Below are 17,980 nucleotides of genomic sequence, written 5' to 3'. Positions count from 1 at the left end.
CAGGTGGTAAAGCTCATGCTTGTGTGCCCGAGGAGCGCTGGGGTGTGGCGGTGACGGTGAGTGTGGCGTGGGCTCTCTGAGCCAGAGTTCTGGGCTGCAGAAACGGAACAAGAGTTGACCGTAAGCTTTCACAGGGCAGGCCTGATTCCGATGATGAAGACAGCAGCGATGGGAGTTCATGGTTAACTAGGTGACGTGAGGCACAGTGGCCACCCAGCTGAATGGAGTGATCTAGTATTAGAACTAGGTCCAGAAATACAGTGACGGTCTTGGCAGGGGTGCTATATATTGGACAGAATGTCTGCACTGCTATGCAGTGTGGCAGACAAAACCCTGCAGAGTGTTGTGACCTACGTAAAGGCTCGAATGCAAGTAGAAGTTCTGTAAGCACCAATAGCTGTATTAAAAATGTACTTATTATGATCCCTCCTTACTGTACTGAAAGCATTCATGGATCTGCTGTACTTAGCACAGATTTTTCATGGTGATCACAGGAATATAAAAGACTTATGGAAAAGCGATGGCTGAAAATATGGGATAAAAATTTATACCCTAAAAAAATTTATACCCTTATAGATGTGAAGACTTATGATTTCAATTTAGGTATTTATCCTGGTATTCAGCCATCAGCTCCCTATTCACACAGTAATAAATTGATGTTGTGAGCAGCCTTGTTGCTCCTGTCACCCAGACTGATCAGAATGTGACCCTGGCAAGTGGTTCAGCAGTTTCCAATTGATGTTACATTTGCTAGCAGAGCACAAATTGAACAGTGCAGGAACTATATGCAAGAACAAAGCAGGTATTCCAAGTGGAATGTTACAATTTCAAAACATGATTGTACAGTACAGTCTTTGAAATTCTAAAAGATGTAACATTGGCCTCGTATAGGGCAAAAACCCCACAAACTGATACTACTGATATCAGCATTGCGTCAGCATTGCGCCATGTTGGAAATACTGATAGGGAAACCTTGATGAAATCAAGCCTAAGGTGGTAGCTTTCAGCAACAAAACCAAAGGCGCAGTAGATGTTGATGAGTTAGTTAGGCAGCACCTATGGTGTCACTTGGAACCCAAAGCATTGGCCAATGGTTGTGTTTCACTCAGTTCTAAATATGTGTGGCGTAAGTACTTTGATAGTTTACAAAGAAAGGAGCAAGTGCAAAATATCCCAGAGAAATTTTTCTTTGAGAACTGGGACTGGAGCTTATGAGAGATCATTTACAGCAGAAGACAAACAAAATGTTTTGCCCGTGGAACTATGCAGAAAAAGGTGGTGCACTGTGGTGAGCTGACAGGTGAGCAGGCAGGGACAGCAGGAAAACAGTAAAGATGGCATCTGTGCCCTACAAGAAAGTACAGGAGAAACAAAAACACGCGTGCCATCAGCGTAAGCGATCCTTGTGTATGAAGCATGCAGTTGCCAGGTGATTGCCTTGCCTGTGACAGTGGAAGCAAAGCTTATTTCTCCGATGTTTTGTGTTTATATTGTAGTTCACATAGGTAGGTAGGTATGTATATCTGTATTATGTATTTTTTTGTCTTTTTGAGACAGTTTTGCTGTGCAGTTCAGGCTATCCTTGAACTCACAACAATCCTGCCTCATCCTCCTGATGCTAGAATTATAGGCACTGCACCCAGTTAGGTTTTTATTTTTATCATCTAGGTTTTGTAAGCAAGTAAGTGGCTGATGTGAAAATGTTGGTGTCTGTTCTAAGCACTCATCACATATCTGATGATGAAATAAACTGGAAGTTTATTTCCCTTCTAAGTGCATGTAGTACAGTATAGTAAGAGCTCCCAACAGAACAGAAAGAGGTAACAAGGGGCCGGGGAGATGGCTCAGTGGAATAAGTGCTTCCCTGGCAAGTGCAAGGGCCTGAGTTCAATCCCCGGTTCGGCCAAAAAAAAAAAAAAAAAAAAAAAAAAGTAACAAAACTGCCATATAGAAAAGGAAAGCTAAGCACACGTGCTGTCACCTGTACTTGGATGTGCAGTTGTCATGTGTGAAGACTGCCTTGAATGTGACAGTTGAAGCAAAGCATATTTTTGTGGTCGACTTTTGTGTTTACATTGTCATTCATGTAAGAATTTATTTCTGAAGTTTTAGGTTTTATAAAAGAATGTATAGAGCTGATGTAAAAATGTTGATGTCTAAACACAATACTTTTTAATAATTTATTGATATTTATATCTCTGTTAACTACACATTGTATACCATAATAAGAACCTCCTGACAAAATAGGAAGACCACTAAGATGTCAGCTGTGTCCCACAGAAAGGCCAGGAAGCTGGGGAGGTAGCTCGTGCTTGTCAGCGTAAGCACCTGCCCAGCGAGCCCTTGCAAGGTCCTGAGTTTGATCCTCAGTACCAAAAAAGAAAGAGAGCGAAGGACATGTTGTCGGAGTAAGTGGCGTGTGCACCAAGGTGTGGCCACACGGTTGTCGTCTGTGCGGCTGCCTTTGGTGTGATAATTGTAAAGTGCTTTTGGTATTTTCAGTGTAGTTCATGTGAGAATTTATATCTGATGTTCTTCATTAGACTGTTCACCAAAAACATGTCAGTGGTGAAAATTTTGATTTTTTTTTTGAAGTAAACAATAAATATTAAAAACTATAAAGTTAGTGTATTTTTCCCTGTATTCTCTCTTGATTTAAAACGTTATCAATGAGCAAGTGTTTCAGAAGTTGCTTAGAAAGGGCCACTGAGCTTGCAGCCTTGAGGGTGGCTCGTGCCGGGCGCCCCGTCAGTAGTGCCGGAGCGCTGCCTTGTGTGTCGGGCCTGTTGCATTTCTTACATGTGCTGAAACTTTATGCAGCCCTAACTACAGTAAGTGGAATACTGGAAAGGAATTGGAATCTTTGACATGTATGCTGCTAGCCTTGTTCTTTCTAGTGGTCTGGGGAAAATTTTTTTCACAGGAACAGGACTCTTACTCCTGCCTGAAGCGTGTAAGCACTATTTTGAATTCTTTGCTACTTTCTCCCAGGGCTACGAGGCGGTCTCTCAGAAGTTCACCTCTATCCGGCGAGTCCGCGGTGATAATTACTGCGCGCTGAGGGCCACGCTGTTCCAGGCGATGAGCCAGCCGGCCGAGCTGCCCCGCTGGCTGCAAGACCCCGACCTCACGCTGGTACGCTCCCGCCGCACAGGTTTGCACCCACTGGCAGGGTCAGATGGCTTTGTGAGAAGATCCCCTTTCCTGTTCACGCTGCCTGCCAGTGTAGTCTGCAGTGTGTCAGCAGATGGCTTTATTCAGGTAGTGTGTCTGGGACGGCTTCCCATTGCGAAGTGGCCAGAAGTAATTGGTATTTCCTGAAGAGAGAAATGATAAGATGTAAGCAGTTCTGTCGAATTAGAAACCAGATGTTTAGAGTTTCTGAAAAGCACTTGGGAACAGTTTGACTTCACTTCTGATGTTTTCATTAAGTGTGGCGCATTTCACTATTAAGAACCTGCCAGAGTTTTAGAATCCAGATTTTTTTTTTTTGTTCTAGCTGCAGTTCCAAAGTTAGTGCTCGCTGCATAATGAGGTGATTAGCATCATGTAGAGAGGTTTCACAGGCCTGATCTCGGCGAGCATGTCAAGTCTGCCATGGAGTAGAAATACGCTGGGAACCACATGTCCTCACACACACGACCTCACACGATAGGTTGGGTGATAGAACATCCTGAAATATTTTGATGTGTAGGAATGATTGGTCAGACTGACAGTGTGAGATAATTGGAAGAAAACCTAAAAAGTCATCTGCTAAGAAAAAAATCACCTTCAGCCCGAAGTTCTGGCTGTGGGAGATCTGTTGAAAGTGAGCTAGGAAAGGAAAAAAGGCGCCAGGATTCTGATTGCAAGCCCACGGTGTGTTCTCAAGTAGTGTGATGGCCAGCAGTGGGAATGGCCCTGGCTGTGTTCTACGAGAACATTCCAGAGAATCGGCGGTGACAGGCCCACTGTGAGCTGGGCAGGCAGAGCCTGGGCTGGGGACCGAGCCGAGCCCTGTGTGTATCCTCAGTAGCACATGAGCATGAGCAGGGAGGTTCGTCTCACTCCGGGGACGGCTGAAGGAGCTGGAACATTACCTAGGATGAGGAGGACTTTTGTGAGCTGCTAAGAACAGATACCACACCTGGCCTTAGCCGAGAGTCTGGGAAGCAGGAGAAAGAACTTTTGAAGGAAACTTATTCCTGGCTAGCCTTTTAGTGGGCAAGGGATCATATGGCTCCAGAGGGCAGCACGAGGTAGGACCAGTGACAGGAGGGGACTGACCTTTTCACTATGATTATTTTATGCTCTTGTATCGAAGCAGAGCAATGGGAAGGTATCTGGGCAGGATACTTAGTTCTAAGCAAAGATCTTAAAATCCTAAGCAGATTTTAGCTTATTTCCTTACTGTGGAGGCAAGAGAAGTTGATAGTTAAGGTGGTTTATCATTTGCAAATGATGACATTAATACTGATGGTAGAATGCTGCAGAGTTGTTCAGTCAGCAAAAGTGTGCCGCCGTGGATGAGTAGGACACTAGGTAAGGGAAAGGTGATTTCACTGTGCTGTGTGCTTCAGTTTCTGTGCTGGATGACCATAATTTAATTTATAGATTATGGAATAAAATTCTCTTCATTTTAAGACTATTTTCCTTTTCAACCTTTAAGAGACTATTTAGACGGATTTAATTGACATCCAATTTAAATTTTTGTGTTTTTTAGGAAATGGCTACAAAAAGTGCCCCTAAATAATTAAATGTATAAAGTACATCCTGAAAAAGTAAGGCATAATGTCCCTCTTCTTCTCTTACTGGGTACATTTAGATAACATCATCTGTCATAAAAGCAAGAGAGAGAGACTGTTCAGCCGCTGGTTAACATTAGAATCTGTTGGTGTGGGGACGTGGATTGGTGGTGTGAGCTCCTGCCTGGCAAGCACAGGGTCCCAAGTTCAATTCTTAGTCCTGCATGCTGTGCTGGCCCTGGAAACCCAGGCACATTGTACCAGCCCCAGAACTGGCTAGGGTGGGACATGCCTGTAATCCCAAAACTGGGGAGGCTGAGACAGGAGGATCACTATGAGTCCAAACTGTGTAGTGAGTATCAAAAAATAAGTAAATAAATTAGCATCTGTTGCTTGTGTGAATCACGGGGCCCTATTGTGGTTTTCCTGACGACTATGAGCAGTGTGAAGAGTTCTGAAACTCCCAAGTATTCTTTCCTGTTTCTTCTTTCTTAGACATGGGTTTTAGCCAATGTATTTTTCTCTTGAAACACTGGCCTGATTAGTTGCTCCCGGTGGCATAATTTTCTCATTTAAGTTTTTTTGAATGCCAGAAGGCCAGTGTAAAAGGGAAGAAACACATCACACCTGTCTGTGCGTTTAGTATTTATGTCTGCTGAAGAAACACCTTGTTGCGCTTTGCTTTGGCCACCCAGAAGATTCATCCCTGCTGGCCAGCCGCCAGTGGCCAGACACGGTTGGAGCACTTTCTTGACCTGGTCTGCTTTGCTGTCTCCTTCCAAGGCTCCCTAGTGTCAGCCACCACCCACTTCATCCTGGATGTGGCTGTGGGAAGGAAAGGGCACACACGCTTGGCCTGGCTGTGCTTCAGCTGGCTGGCCCCCCATTGGCCCCGCACCCTCTGCAGACGCTGATCAGTGCTCTCTCGGCCCCAAAACTGACTCTTCCTCTGGAAAGTCCGTCCTGACAAGGGCTTCCCAAGTGCACCACTTTGATTTGATATTTAAAGCCTGCGTTTGCATATAGATGTCATCCTTCCCTTCTTCTGAATGTCCTTTGGTTTCAGGGTGGTAATGGGAAGTGGCAACAGCTATTGCCTGTCCTTCTCTTGGACTCTGGGGGACCGGACCCTGGCGCTCTGCTGTCTCAGCTTCTCTGGCCGTGCTCTGTCACCTACCTGTGAGTTGAGCTCTGCCCTTCCTGCCCTCATAGTTTGCCTATTCCCTCATCTACTGGCTTTGCCTGGGCTTCCTGGTTTCCCTTTTCTGTCCAGAATCCATTATGGGTTTGCTGTAGTTAAATCCTGACTCCAGCCTTGGAAAACGCTTGGTTTGTCTGTTCTTGAACTGAGGACAGTACTGTGGTCCCTGAGAAGGGGGTGTGCGTTATTTTGTAGCAGGGACTTTTGCTTTTCAAGTTTGCTAAAAGCAGGTGGGACCTGAGCCGGTGTTTGCTAGAGCGTGGAGTCTGAGCTCTGTTCGTGAGTTTGGTCTGGGGATGGCGCCTTCTTGCTACGTGCTATGTGCAGTGGTACTAAGACAGTGTTAGAGAAAGTAGCCTGTTTTATAGTCCAGGCAGAAGTGAAATGGCACCGAAGCTACCTGCTGGATTGCTAAATGTTTCCAGTCATTGCTTTCTTGCATAGGTTGCATTGTTTTGTGGTTTACATCTCCCTTAATTCTAACAGAGGTCTTGTCTCAGCTTAGAGGCAAGGAATGCCTGTGTTTGTATTCTGTGTTATGACCCTGAGGGGATACAAAATTTCTCCTCTCCTAGAACCAAACATCCCTGAACTGGATAATCACTATAGCAGCAGATTGACTAATGAGTGAGATGAAGGACAGAATTCACTTTGTGTCTTGGTGCAGACAGATCTTTGAGGTCTCCAGAGTTGCTCATTTGATCGTTGTGAGTGTCACAGGATGCCCAGCTGGCCTTCTCGGCTGCCCTTTACCGCCCGTCTGGGGAGCCAGTATTTTCTGCTTGCTTGCAGTTCTCCTTGTTAATTGTCATTCCAGCTTGTTACCACTTGGGGGCATGTTAGGTTCTGGTGATGGGTCTGAGAGAGCACATTGAGGGCTTTGCAGACGTGCCCACATGTTGTTGAGGTACAGGACCGGGTGGCACTGAGCTGGGCGTTCATGGCTCCTAGGCAGGTAAGCTTGTCATAAGATGACTGGGATATCCCTGAGGTCACCATCACTGTGGTTACTCAGGGTGAAGAATAGTTTATATCCCTGGTGTGGTTCTGTTTTTTGTAGAGATGAAACCAGCTTAATTTGATGGCTGTAAATTGAGAGGGCACAACCAGGATTGCAGTTTGAGCCTTGGGTTCCAGTAAAACTGAGCATAAGTCCTCACTGAAAGCTGCCTTCATGCTGTTCAGCAGCCAGTTTCTCCTGAGATGTGTAGGATTCACTCGTCTCTAATGATCTTTTTGATGCAGAGGTGAGCACGGTTCCTTTCTGAAGTTGTTAGCCGTGAAGTGACGTGCCTCTACCAGCCCAATGACGAGACTGCCCTCCCGACACACCCAGGGCTGTGGGGAGAGCCTCATTTCCCACGCCATCGTTAGGCAGGTTGCGACTCGGCTTGCCTCTTAAATCCCAGATCCTATTGATAATTGGGGGAAGCAGAATGATTACTTGAGGAGCAACAACAAAAGAAAGGAAATTAGCCCCCTAGCAGTTCAGCTGTCATGTTTTCTGGGTGAAACAGTCAAAGCCCCTTAACTCCTGCCACTTATCCTCAGCTGTCTTTCAGTCTTGCTGTGTTGATGAGGCATTTGAACTCGGAAATAGCTTCTGTAAAAGTTAAAATTTTTTAGTAGAGAGCATGATTGAAAAATATGGTGAATGTACATTTCCATTAAGCACCCCATCAGGTCATTCTCCTGACTTTAAACACACCTGTGGTGTCACTCTTGCCACTTTGTGAAGCAGTTCTAGCTGTCTTCTTTCATGAGTGTCTCTAGTGTCCTTTTTCTCTTGTGGCTGTCTCAGTGTCCCGAATCAATTTAAAATGCCCACCACTCATGGTCATTGTTGTCCTTGGGGAAGAGCCAGAGTCCTGCTGTACCAGCTACCGTGAATCAAGTGTCATGAGGACACCTTCTTTATAAGCCCTTCATTGGGTAGAAGTTGGGAACCATGTTCATGATGTTTTGGATCACCCCTTCTGTAGATGCGACAGGAGAACTTCCCAGAACTGCTTCAGGAAGTGGCAAGAATGATGGGATAAGTGTGTTCAAAGCAAGGAGGGGTATGTGAAAGGAATCCGTGGCAATGTGTCTACAGTAATAAATTTTTAAGCATTTAAACATTTAGCATGTATTATGATCACCCCTTTTATATGTGATAATATTATCTAACCAAATGATCAGGGTTTTTTTCCGCCTTTAATGTGTATATCTCCAGGAATTAGGTTTTATTTATTTATTTTCCTAATCAAGAAAAGAGCAGGTTTTGACGTTATGGTGAGTGGGGAGCCACCTGCCATACGTTAGGAGTGTAGGGAGGCTGCCAGGGAGCCCAGAAGCCCACTGTTCACTAGATCCTGCCCTGCTTAGCCTCACAATTGCTAGGCATTGTTCCTGCATGTGGCTGCTGTCCTGCAGGCTCCACCTCACTCTAGCAGCCCTGCATGTGGTTCCTGACTTCCAGATCTAGGTCCTTTACCCCAAACTGCAGGACAGACAGACTTAACAGGATTGAGGGTTGGTGGCAAAGGTAGTTTTTGTGGGGTTCATGGTTTCTCCCAGCTTGGATCACCACTGGTGGATTCCTTGGAAGGTTAACACTTCTCTGTCTTTCTGTTCTTGATATTCTAGTTGCCAGAAAAACTGATAAGCAGATACAACTGGATCAGACAGTGGAAGCTCGGGCTGAAATTCGACGGGAAGAATGAGGACCTGGTTGAGAAAATTAAGGAGTCCCTTGCCCTGCTGAGAAAGAAGGTTTGGAACATGCAGCTTCCTCTGATGAGTGCAGCGCTCCTGCTGCAGATTGCCTGGCAGGCAGCCCACTTCTTAGTGTTCACTCATTGCATTAGCAAGCGCTCCTGGTTGGTTGATTGGTTGGTTTGTTTATTTAAACTAACTTACAAAGAAAAGGTTTATTTTGGCTTCTGGTTCTGGAGACTAAAAGTGTCTGTATTTTGGGCAAAACAAACAGAAACTCTTCTCCTGAGGTCTTTGTAAGATGGAGAAACACCAACAGTATACATTTTTGGAGGAGATGCTGTGTATTAGTGAGTCAGATCATGAAATGTGTAACTTTCTTAAAAGGAAATCTAATGAACAAATTTAGTGTTTGTTCCAAGTTGTAGTTGTAGGTTTCAGAGGTAATAATTTAGTCCATAGTTCTTTTATTATCAGTGATATGAATTTGCATTTGTTCTTCCAATTATTCTGGAAAGATTCTTTTCATATTTACTGAAGACTTGTTTTCTTTCCTGATGGTCTTCCAGTGAGATTTCATAACCTCTGAAAACAGTTCTGAAGGTTTGGATAAAATAGGATTCAGGGAGAACTTGGTGTACTTGTTCCTCTTGATTGGGGTATTTAAAATTCTGTGGTTTTTGCTGTCTCTTCTGGGTCAGACATCCTGCTTGGGCACGGCCCACATGTCCTCTAGGTTGCTTGCTTTGAGCAGCTTGGAAGCCTTCCCCACCAGAAGACCCAAAGTAAGGGGCTGTCAGTTGCTGTGGGCTTTGTCGGTATAGGAAGGGATCAGGTAAGGAGAGGTCGGATCCAGGCTTTTGAGGGCCGTCGTGACATAAACCCCTAGCGATTTGTTCCTGTCCTTTACTCGCTGCCTTGAGACGGCCAGCTCCGTGGGAGAATCTCCTCTTTGTTTCTTTGCCTGGTGCCTAGCACTGAGCCTGACACATGACAGGCATATGGTAAATGCTTTGTTGAGTGAGCGAGCCGAGGTCCTAAATTTCTGGAATCTTAATTTTTACGTACAAAGATAAATGTTTGCTGGAAAGTGCATTGTTAGATGAAGCCCAGTAGCTTCAGAGTATCTTTCACTGTAAAGCAACGAGGGAGAGAAGGGAAGAGGGTTTCTTTTCCTGTTATCTATTGGAGAGGAACACACCATCTGGGGGAGCAAAAGGGCAAGGCTTTGTGTGTGTGAGCAGGGAGGGCTCTTCAGCTGAGCTGCACGTCGTGGTTCCCTTTTCATCTTTTTATTGTATTTTGTATTTTAGGGAAGGGTCTACAGGGTGTTCGGGGTCTCACTACTAGATCGGACTCCTAGTGATCCGTCTGTTTACAGCCTCCCGAGAGCTGGGATTACGGGCGTGTACTGCCACGCCCAGTCCTAATTCTGTCTCGGCGTGCCCTGGGGGCGGGGCTGGCACGGTCCTAGGGACTGAATCCCCGACCCTGCACCTCCTGGCAGGTGCTTTAATCCGCCCAACTGTTTGGCCAGCCCTTCCTTTTCATCTTTTTAAAGATCTTGTGGAGTAGGCACTTTTGTCTTACCGGGTATGTCCCGTCATTGGACGCGCCCCTCGGGCGTGGCCAAGTACTGCCAGTTCATCACAGCTCATGCTTCTCATTAGCAGCCTGAGCCAGCAGTTCTGACGCGTGTGCACTCTGCGCTGAAGGCCGCGTGCGCTCCTTCTTCTCCCCACTATGAAGGTGATACTGCTGTGATCATCCCTGTTGTCTCTGTCTCACAGATGTGGAAACTGAGACCTGGAGTGGACTGAGGGTCCGGCAGAAGCCACTAGCTGCTTGGTGACAGGGCCTTGATTCTGTCCTGACTAGAGCTTGCCCCTGATTGCCAGCTTGGTCTACTCAGGAAACTATGAAACGTGGACAAGATGGTCCAGGTTTCACCCAAATGTTGTCGGGAGTTCTGTGCAGTCATTAGCATTACCATTCTGAACTGTGGATGTCAGCTCTGTGCTGACATTTGAAAGGGACACTCGGCCCTGAGGATTCACAGGGACTGGTGTTTGTTATGTGTACTTCTCTTATTCACTGTAACGCAGAAGCATGTTATCTAAAGGCTTGTCTGCTTTCTGAAAGAGTTGGCCTGTGTAGTAGAATACTTGATACCTGTTTTGTTCTCCTTCAGTAGTTGGTGAGATTTTTTGAGTTGGATCTATAAATTTGGAGATTATATTTTTAAGAGGTTAGAAGATAAGTTTAGTAAACTGATACTCAGGAGACCCCATGAATTTCTCTCCTTCCCTGCATTCCATTTTGAAAAGGTGGCTTTGTGTTTTGGGGTGGTTACTTCCTGAAAGCCCCTCGCGGTGGAGAAAGGGCAGGCCCCTTCTCAGCACCACACACAGGCCTCCTGGAGCCTTACAGGGCAGGCGGGCTGCTTTCCCATGAGGATCTCTGATTGGCCCATTCATTGAAAATGTCTGCCCGGGGGTCCCAAGGCCCTGCTGCTTTTCCTTACTGCATGGTATGTCTGTTTTAAATTAATATGAGAAAAGGGTTTGTGTGGTCGTAGGGGTGCCTTGTTTGATCTGGAACTTGAGTGTTTGTGAACACTGGAATGACTCAGGATCTTTGCTTTTGCAAATAATTTTGCATTCATAGTGCAGAAGTGTACATACCAGGGATTTTTAGAACAAAAAATTCTAACTGTCACATAACTTCCTTATTATAGTGGGCAGGCCTGGCTGAAATGAGGACTGCTGAAGAGAGGCAGATGGCTTGTGACGAGCTGTTCAGAAACGAGGAGGAGGAGTATAGTCTCTACGAAGCTGTAAAATTTCTAATGCTGAGCAGAGCCATTGAACTGTATGATGACAAAGAGAAGGGAAAGGATGTGCCACTTTTCTCTGTGCTCCTATTTGCTCGGGACACATCAAATGACCCTGGACAGCTGCTGAGGAACCACCTAAACCAGGTGGGGCACACCGGTGGCCTTGAACAGGTAAGCTGTGCTCTGAGGAGTGTGTTGTTCACAGCGTAGCAGCCATAGTCCTTGAGCGTGATCTCATAGTGTTTATAGGTGAGGCCTTCTGGAGCAGCTTCGTTGAGGGCTTCTGTGCAGGGTGTCATGAGGTACCTGTGTGTGTGCAGGGCTACAGTCATCTGAGATCTTGCTTGGGGCTGCAGGATCCACTTCTGTGACCACGTGGCCCCTGGGAGGAAGCCTCAGTTCCTCATTAATGGGAGGGTGTGTTCCTCACCACCTGTACCCTTCCAGAGGGCTACCTGGATGTCCTGGCGGCTGGCTTTTCTCCAAGTGGTCTGAACAGAGAGCAGGGAAGATGCCACACTGTCAGGGAGAAAGGGGTGGAACTCTGTCCTCTCCAGTGAGGAGTGCCAAAGAATGCCAGAAATGTTTTATTACTGCCACTTTGATATCATCTCAGGCTTCTTCTGAAGGACAGTAGGTCGGATGAGCACCCTCCCTCCAGAGGGCTGCGAGTAAGTGGAGCCCTTGGAAGGCCATTTGCAGGGTCTCGGTTAGTGCTGGTAGCTGCTGCTGCTGCATTAAATGGAGTTCCCATAGTCAGCGGAGCATAGCCTCTCTTGGTCTGCACACGTGGGCTACGTAGATGCCAAATCCAGTCCTGCGCTGTAGGCCAGCAGTTGAATCACTGAACCCTGTAACACTGTTTGGACTGTCCACTTCCCTAACGGTCTTAGTTCACTCCTCAGATCACTAGGGCTGGCCATCAAAGTGCTGCCTCTCTGCTTACACTGTGGGCTCTTTTCCTAAAAGACCAAGTTCTGGGTAGACACAGTGAGGAAAGAGAGCAGAAGCAGGTCCTCTCTCAGTTGTCCTGGCGGGCCGACTCCCACCACATTTTATCCTTAGGGTGCAGCAGAGACTAGAGGCTGATGGCCCTGGCTAGACTGGGCAGCACAAAGAAGATTAGTTTAAAAAGTTACCTGTGTTTCTAATGTGGATTACTGATGCCCCCTGAGCCGGAGTGAATACTGAGGGGTGAAGGACCTGCAAGAGCACGGTGTACATGTCAGACTAATGTTTGTCCTTTGAGAGACCCTCTAGGGAGGAGTCCATTTTTTTTAAGCAAAATTTGTAAAGAAGTAATTTACATACATACAATCAAGTTTACTCTTTGAAAGTTTTGCCACCACCGCTGCAGTCTACTTTTAGGTCATTTACCACCTCCTAAAGAAACCCCCGAACATTAGCAGTCACTTCCTTCCCTAGCCCTAGCCAGCCACGAATCTGTTTTCTGTAGAGATTTGCCTTTTCTGGACATTTCATGCAAATGGAATTGTATACTGTATAGTCTTTTGTGATTGGCTTTTTTCTTTGAGCATAATTCATCTGTATTGACAAGTAAACTAGACCTCACAGTGTGGCTGCTTCATGTTTTATTAATTTATCCGTTTGATGGCTGTGTGGGCTATGTCTACTTTTTCGTTATGAATCTTACGGAGAGTTTTGTGTGGACGCGCTTCTCTTGGGTGTGTGCCAGAGTTCAGTTTCTGGGCACATGGTGATTCCTTCTTAGCCTTGTGAGGAGCTGCCACGATGCTTAAAGCAGCTGCACTAGAGCAGGCGTGGTGGTGTACACCTCTATTCCAGCCACGCTGGAGCCTGAGGTGGAAGGATTGCAAGTTTGAGGCCAGCCAGTGCTAGAGTGTGACCCTGTGTCAAAAATAGAAAGAGCAGTGCCGTTCCTCATTGTCAGCAGCATTGTATCTGAGCTTATCGCCATTCTAGTGGGTGTGAAGTGGTATCTTACTATGGTTTTGATTTGCATCTTTCTAATTATGTTGCTGAGCATGTTCCCAAGTACTTATTGCTATTTGCATATCTTCTTTGGGGAAATATCTTTCAAATCCTTTCCTAATTTTAAAACTGTTTATTCTTTAGTTTATTTATTTATTTATTTGAGATAGGGTCTCACTACATAGTTCCAGCTGGCCTTAAGCTCACTGTGTAGCCCAGGCTGGCCTAGAACTCCCAGCATTCCTCCTGAGCACTTGCATGACAGGCGTGGGCCTCCAAGCCTGGCCAGTTGTTGTAGTTGTTGAGTTGTTACAGTCCTTATAATTCTGGTTGTAGGTCCTTTCTCAAAGATCTGCTGCATTCTTGATTATCTGCCTTTTAGTATTGAAAGAGTTGGCTGTGGGCCCTGGGCGGGAAGGTCGCAGCACATCCGCCGCTGCACTGTCTGGGATCCTGGCTAGAGCCCCGAGAGGCCCATCTTTCCGCATGGCCTCCCTCAGCATGTGTGTTTACTCTCCTCGCAGGTGGAGATGTTCCTCCTCGCCTATGCCGTGTGCCACACTATCCGGGTGTACCGGCTGTCCAAGTATAGCACTGAGGAGTTTATCACAGTCTACCCCACTGACCCACCCAAGGACTGGCCGGTGGTGACCCTCATCGCTGAGGACGATCGGCACTACAACATCCCTGTGAGGGTGTGTGAGGAGACGAGTCTGTGACGGACCTGGACGGGCTAGCCATGTGGCAAAGCTGCCCTCCAGCTCCTGGCTGGGCTGAAGGCCCACAGGTCTGTAGGAACCGCCCGTGAGAACCCTTGGGCCCTGGGGGCTGTGCTGGATTGGGGCCTGTGCTCTGAAGAGGAGCTTCGGACAACAAGCAGTAACTAGTCTTTGCTCTCATCTGTGATGCGGCATGTTTCAGTGGGCGCTCCAGGAATACTCATCAGAAGGTGCAAACTACATCCCCACCCCCAAAGGCTATTCGTTTTGTATCAGAGGAACCTCATTTTGAAGAGAGGAGTATGTTGTCTCAAATCAAAATGCTCTCTAATGGTAAACTGGCTTTTTTTTTTTTTTTAAAGACTTTCTTTGGTGGCAGCCGTGGCTCTCTGTAGTGATATTTGATCTTCCGAAGTAGTGTAGTTCTGGGGCATAGTTATAATATCCTGTAGTAGTCGTCTTCAGAAAGGATGGACAGTAGCTTGGATTTACACATTTAACGTCTGTATTAAGCAGATTGCCTCATAGAAGATTAATTAGGTCCGAAAGTGGGGTTATTTGAAGTTTTATTTTCCTTATACTGGGGAGTGAGCCTAGAACCTTCATGCTGTGCTACATTCCCAACCCTTGATTATCATTGTTATTATTTTTAATGGAGTCTTATTAAGTTGCCCAGCTTGGGCTGGAATCTGCAAGCCTCCTGCCTCAGCCTCCCAGCGGGTTGGGATTGTAAGTGTGGGCCACGATACCCGGCCACTGAGGGTTATTTTGAAGGCTGGCAGAGTTGCTGGCAGTGGTGCAGGAACGTAGACCTTCTTGCTCTGCTGACCATGACAGGTTGGCCCACAGTCAGGACAGGAGCACTGTTTGCAGTTGGACTCCAGTGTGGGGGCATCCGTTATTCTAAAGTTCCAGAGGCAGGATTTTAGGTTCACAGCAGAGGTTATGTCCACTCATGTTTTTAGAGGAAACAAGGTCCAGTGGGGTCAGCTACTGGCCTCGTCAGAAGTGGGGCCTGCTGGCCTCTGTCTTCCTGCGCCCTTGGCATATGTATTGAAGATGTCATCCATTGCTAGACCCACACAGCCCGTCCGATGGTGGGGGACAAGTAACAGCGAAGCACCTGTGATTCTCCCCAGGTCCCTGAAACAGAATCGTGAGGAAGCGCGAGTACCAGAGTGTGGCCAGGCTGCGTGTCCTGGGTGAGCCTGCACGGCCGTGAGCCGTGGGCTGCCTGGCTGTGGGGTGGGGAGCTGAAGGCAGCCCTGTGGGCCTGGTCTGCTCAGGGCCCATGCTGTCTTCCAGGCATGCGAACCGTGGGCATTAGCCACAGGAACCACATCCTTCACATTTGGGCTCCCGTTAGCTGCTCCTCAGTCGGCTCAGCACTTACTGCGTTGGTGTTTCCCTAAAGTACCAAGCTTATTTCGTAATGAAATCTTTATTTGATCTTATTTAATATAGTTCTAAGCTATCCCATTTTTGAGGGGACAGACAAACCTTTAGAAGTGAAGGTTTTGCTTATAATTAAAAATTAAATCTTTGTTAAGAAAACTCAGGATGCACAAACTGTTCTGTTACTTTAGCCTTTTGCCTGTCATTACCTCATTAGTACTAGTTCTCACATTTTGTTAGGTGTTTATTGATGAGGCTGTATGTTTTTCACTGTGAAATGCAGGGGTGCTTTGAATAAGAAGGTACCTAGTGGGCTGGCCAGATAGCTCAGTGGATTAAAGAGCCTGTTTAGGCAGACGCAGGGATGGGGGTTCAATCCCTGGCGTGCGTGCTGGCCCCACCCCCAGGGCTTGCTGAGACAGCGACTGAGACCGGGCGTGGGGTGCGTGCCTGTAATCCCAACACTTGGGGGGCTAAAAACAGGATCACTACAAGTCCGATCTGTGTAGTGAGACCCTGCAGACCCTGTCCTAAATGCATAAAAAAATACCTAGCAGCCACATTACAGTAATAATAATGACTTCCTGTTGGCCTTGACACAGGAATGCTTACCTTCTGTTCATTTTTGAACTTTGTTTTGGTGCTGGGGTAGACCCAAAGCCTCCCGTGTGCAAGACGAGCATTTTCCTCAGCCCTTTTTGTTGTGAGACAGTATTATGTCCAGGCCCGCCTCGAACTTGTGGTGTCTCACCTTACTGGCTCAGGTGACTGGGATTACCACCTGTGCCTCCCGCCTGCGACTTTGAATGTTTGTTAAAGCACAGCTTGAAGTGTTTAGAGTATATCTGGCTGTAAGTATCTGTGCCCTTGAGGAGCGTTGAATCTGACCACTGTTTCATATTCGCTATTGATACTCTTTCGTATTCACTATTAATAAAATGGAAGTAATACTCTATCTGAGTAGTATTATTTTCAGGATATCTTACGTGAACTCGAGCTAGATTTCTGGCCATCTTTCTTGGTTATACATGATATATTTTCTGTTCCCATGTGTGATATCATTAAGAGTATGCACAGAAATTGTGGTTGTGGACAGGCACCACAGTGGTAATTCAGAAGGGTGTGTTTATTTCACACTGTTTGTCCTCAGGCCTGGCCAGCTGTTGTCAGACTGTCACGCAGCTTTCAGAACAGCTAAGCGTTTAAAGAAGAAGTGCTTAAGGAGCTAGAAAAAGTCAGTCCACACAGCAGATGTTGGTGTGTCGCAATACGCATCTTCAGTTGCCCAGAGACTTAAGTCCTGAGCCGGCAAAGTGACATCAGCCGAGTGGCGGTTGAACTGGGGTGAAGTGGACTCAGAAGGATGGTGCGTGTGGAGCAGTGTCCTGCATGGTAAGATGATCCAAGAGGGTGAGGTGGTGGGACCGCACGCGGCCTCCTTTCCTTTCTAGAGTTCACTGTGCGAGCGCAGAAGTTTTGAGCCCTGTCTTACTGGCAGAAAACTTACCTCCACATAGGCCTGACTTCTGCTGCGCAAGGTGCGTGAAGCCTGAAGTAAGTTGCCTGTAGCTGTTGCACGAATTAGCATTGTGTTTTCAGAGCACATTACATTCTCCTCACCTGAGCCCCTGCGGCAGAATGCAGACCCCTTGGATTTCATTCCTGCCCTTGGGGGCATGCTGACACCCTCAGGGAACGAGCAGGCTGTGGCCGCTGACTTACCTCCTGTTACCTTTGTGTCTCTTGGCAAGTTTCTGCCTTTTGAGGTAAAATCTCAGGCCATGTCCGTTCATAGTAGCTCTGTTGGAAGACATTTATGATTGTATGTGGCTGGTCCTGCTGTTGCCTTTAATTGGTAGGAAGCCCTGTTACTGTTTCCATCCTTTTATCCCAAGGTGTTATTTTATCTAAGAGCTCCTGCTCTACTTTCAGCGGGCAATAAGGTGCGGCCTGCAGCGTTTGAGGACTCTTAACTGTCCACCTGGAGGACCTTGGTAGGCTTTTTGCCATGTTGTCTTTTGATGTTAAAATATGCTCGGATTGGGCTGCAGAGATGGCTCTGCAGTCTAAGGGCCTGCCTGGCAAGCTCAAGGCCCCAGGTACAAGGCCTGGCACTGCACGTCTTGCTGGCCACCCCACCCCGGTGTGCTGAGCCGCCACCAAGACTGGGCATAATCCTGGAGCTGGAGAGGCTGAAACAGGAGCATCACTGTAAGTCCAAGCTGCATAGTGAGGAGACACATAGATACATTTGCTTGGATCATTTTCCCACCTCTGCTGCTCTAGCAGTACTTTGCAAGTACTCCCCTCAAAAGTCCAGTAAGTATTTTTTAGAAACAGACTTTTGGGAAATCTTGATTGTAGGTATGCATAAAAATAAATACCTTTATTTAAGATCTGTGACTACTAAAAATAACAGAAAGCCATTGGTGTGTAAGGTCAGTCTGGTATATGT

At 46.7% G+C, this 17,980-nt stretch overlaps 1 protein-coding gene across 1 annotated transcript in view; it reads left to right on the top strand.

The window, feature by feature from the left end:
* Otulin (OTU deubiquitinase with linear linkage specificity) overlaps positions 1-15,901 on the top strand; it is a 31,550-nt gene extending 15,649 nt beyond the window's left edge. The window contains exons 4-7 of the mRNA XM_023704932.1: positions 2,992-3,135; positions 8,554-8,679; positions 11,360-11,629; positions 13,936-15,901. Coding sequence (XP_023560700.1) covers positions 2,992-3,135; positions 8,554-8,679; positions 11,360-11,629; positions 13,936-14,130 — 735 coding nt within the window. The 3' untranslated portion in view covers positions 14,131-15,901. The remainder of the gene's footprint in view (positions 1-2,991; positions 3,136-8,553; positions 8,680-11,359; positions 11,630-13,935) is intronic.
* The last annotated feature ends 2,079 nt before the right edge of the window (positions 15,902-17,980 follow it).

The sequence above is a fragment of the Octodon degus genome, unplaced genomic scaffold (genome assembly GCF_000260255.1).
Source record: "Octodon degus isolate 3935 unplaced genomic scaffold, OctDeg1.0 scaffold00207, whole genome shotgun sequence".
In the NCBI taxonomy this organism is placed as follows: domain Eukaryota; kingdom Metazoa; phylum Chordata; class Mammalia; order Rodentia; family Octodontidae; genus Octodon; species Octodon degus.
This window is presented reverse-complemented; position numbering and strand designations above follow the sequence as displayed.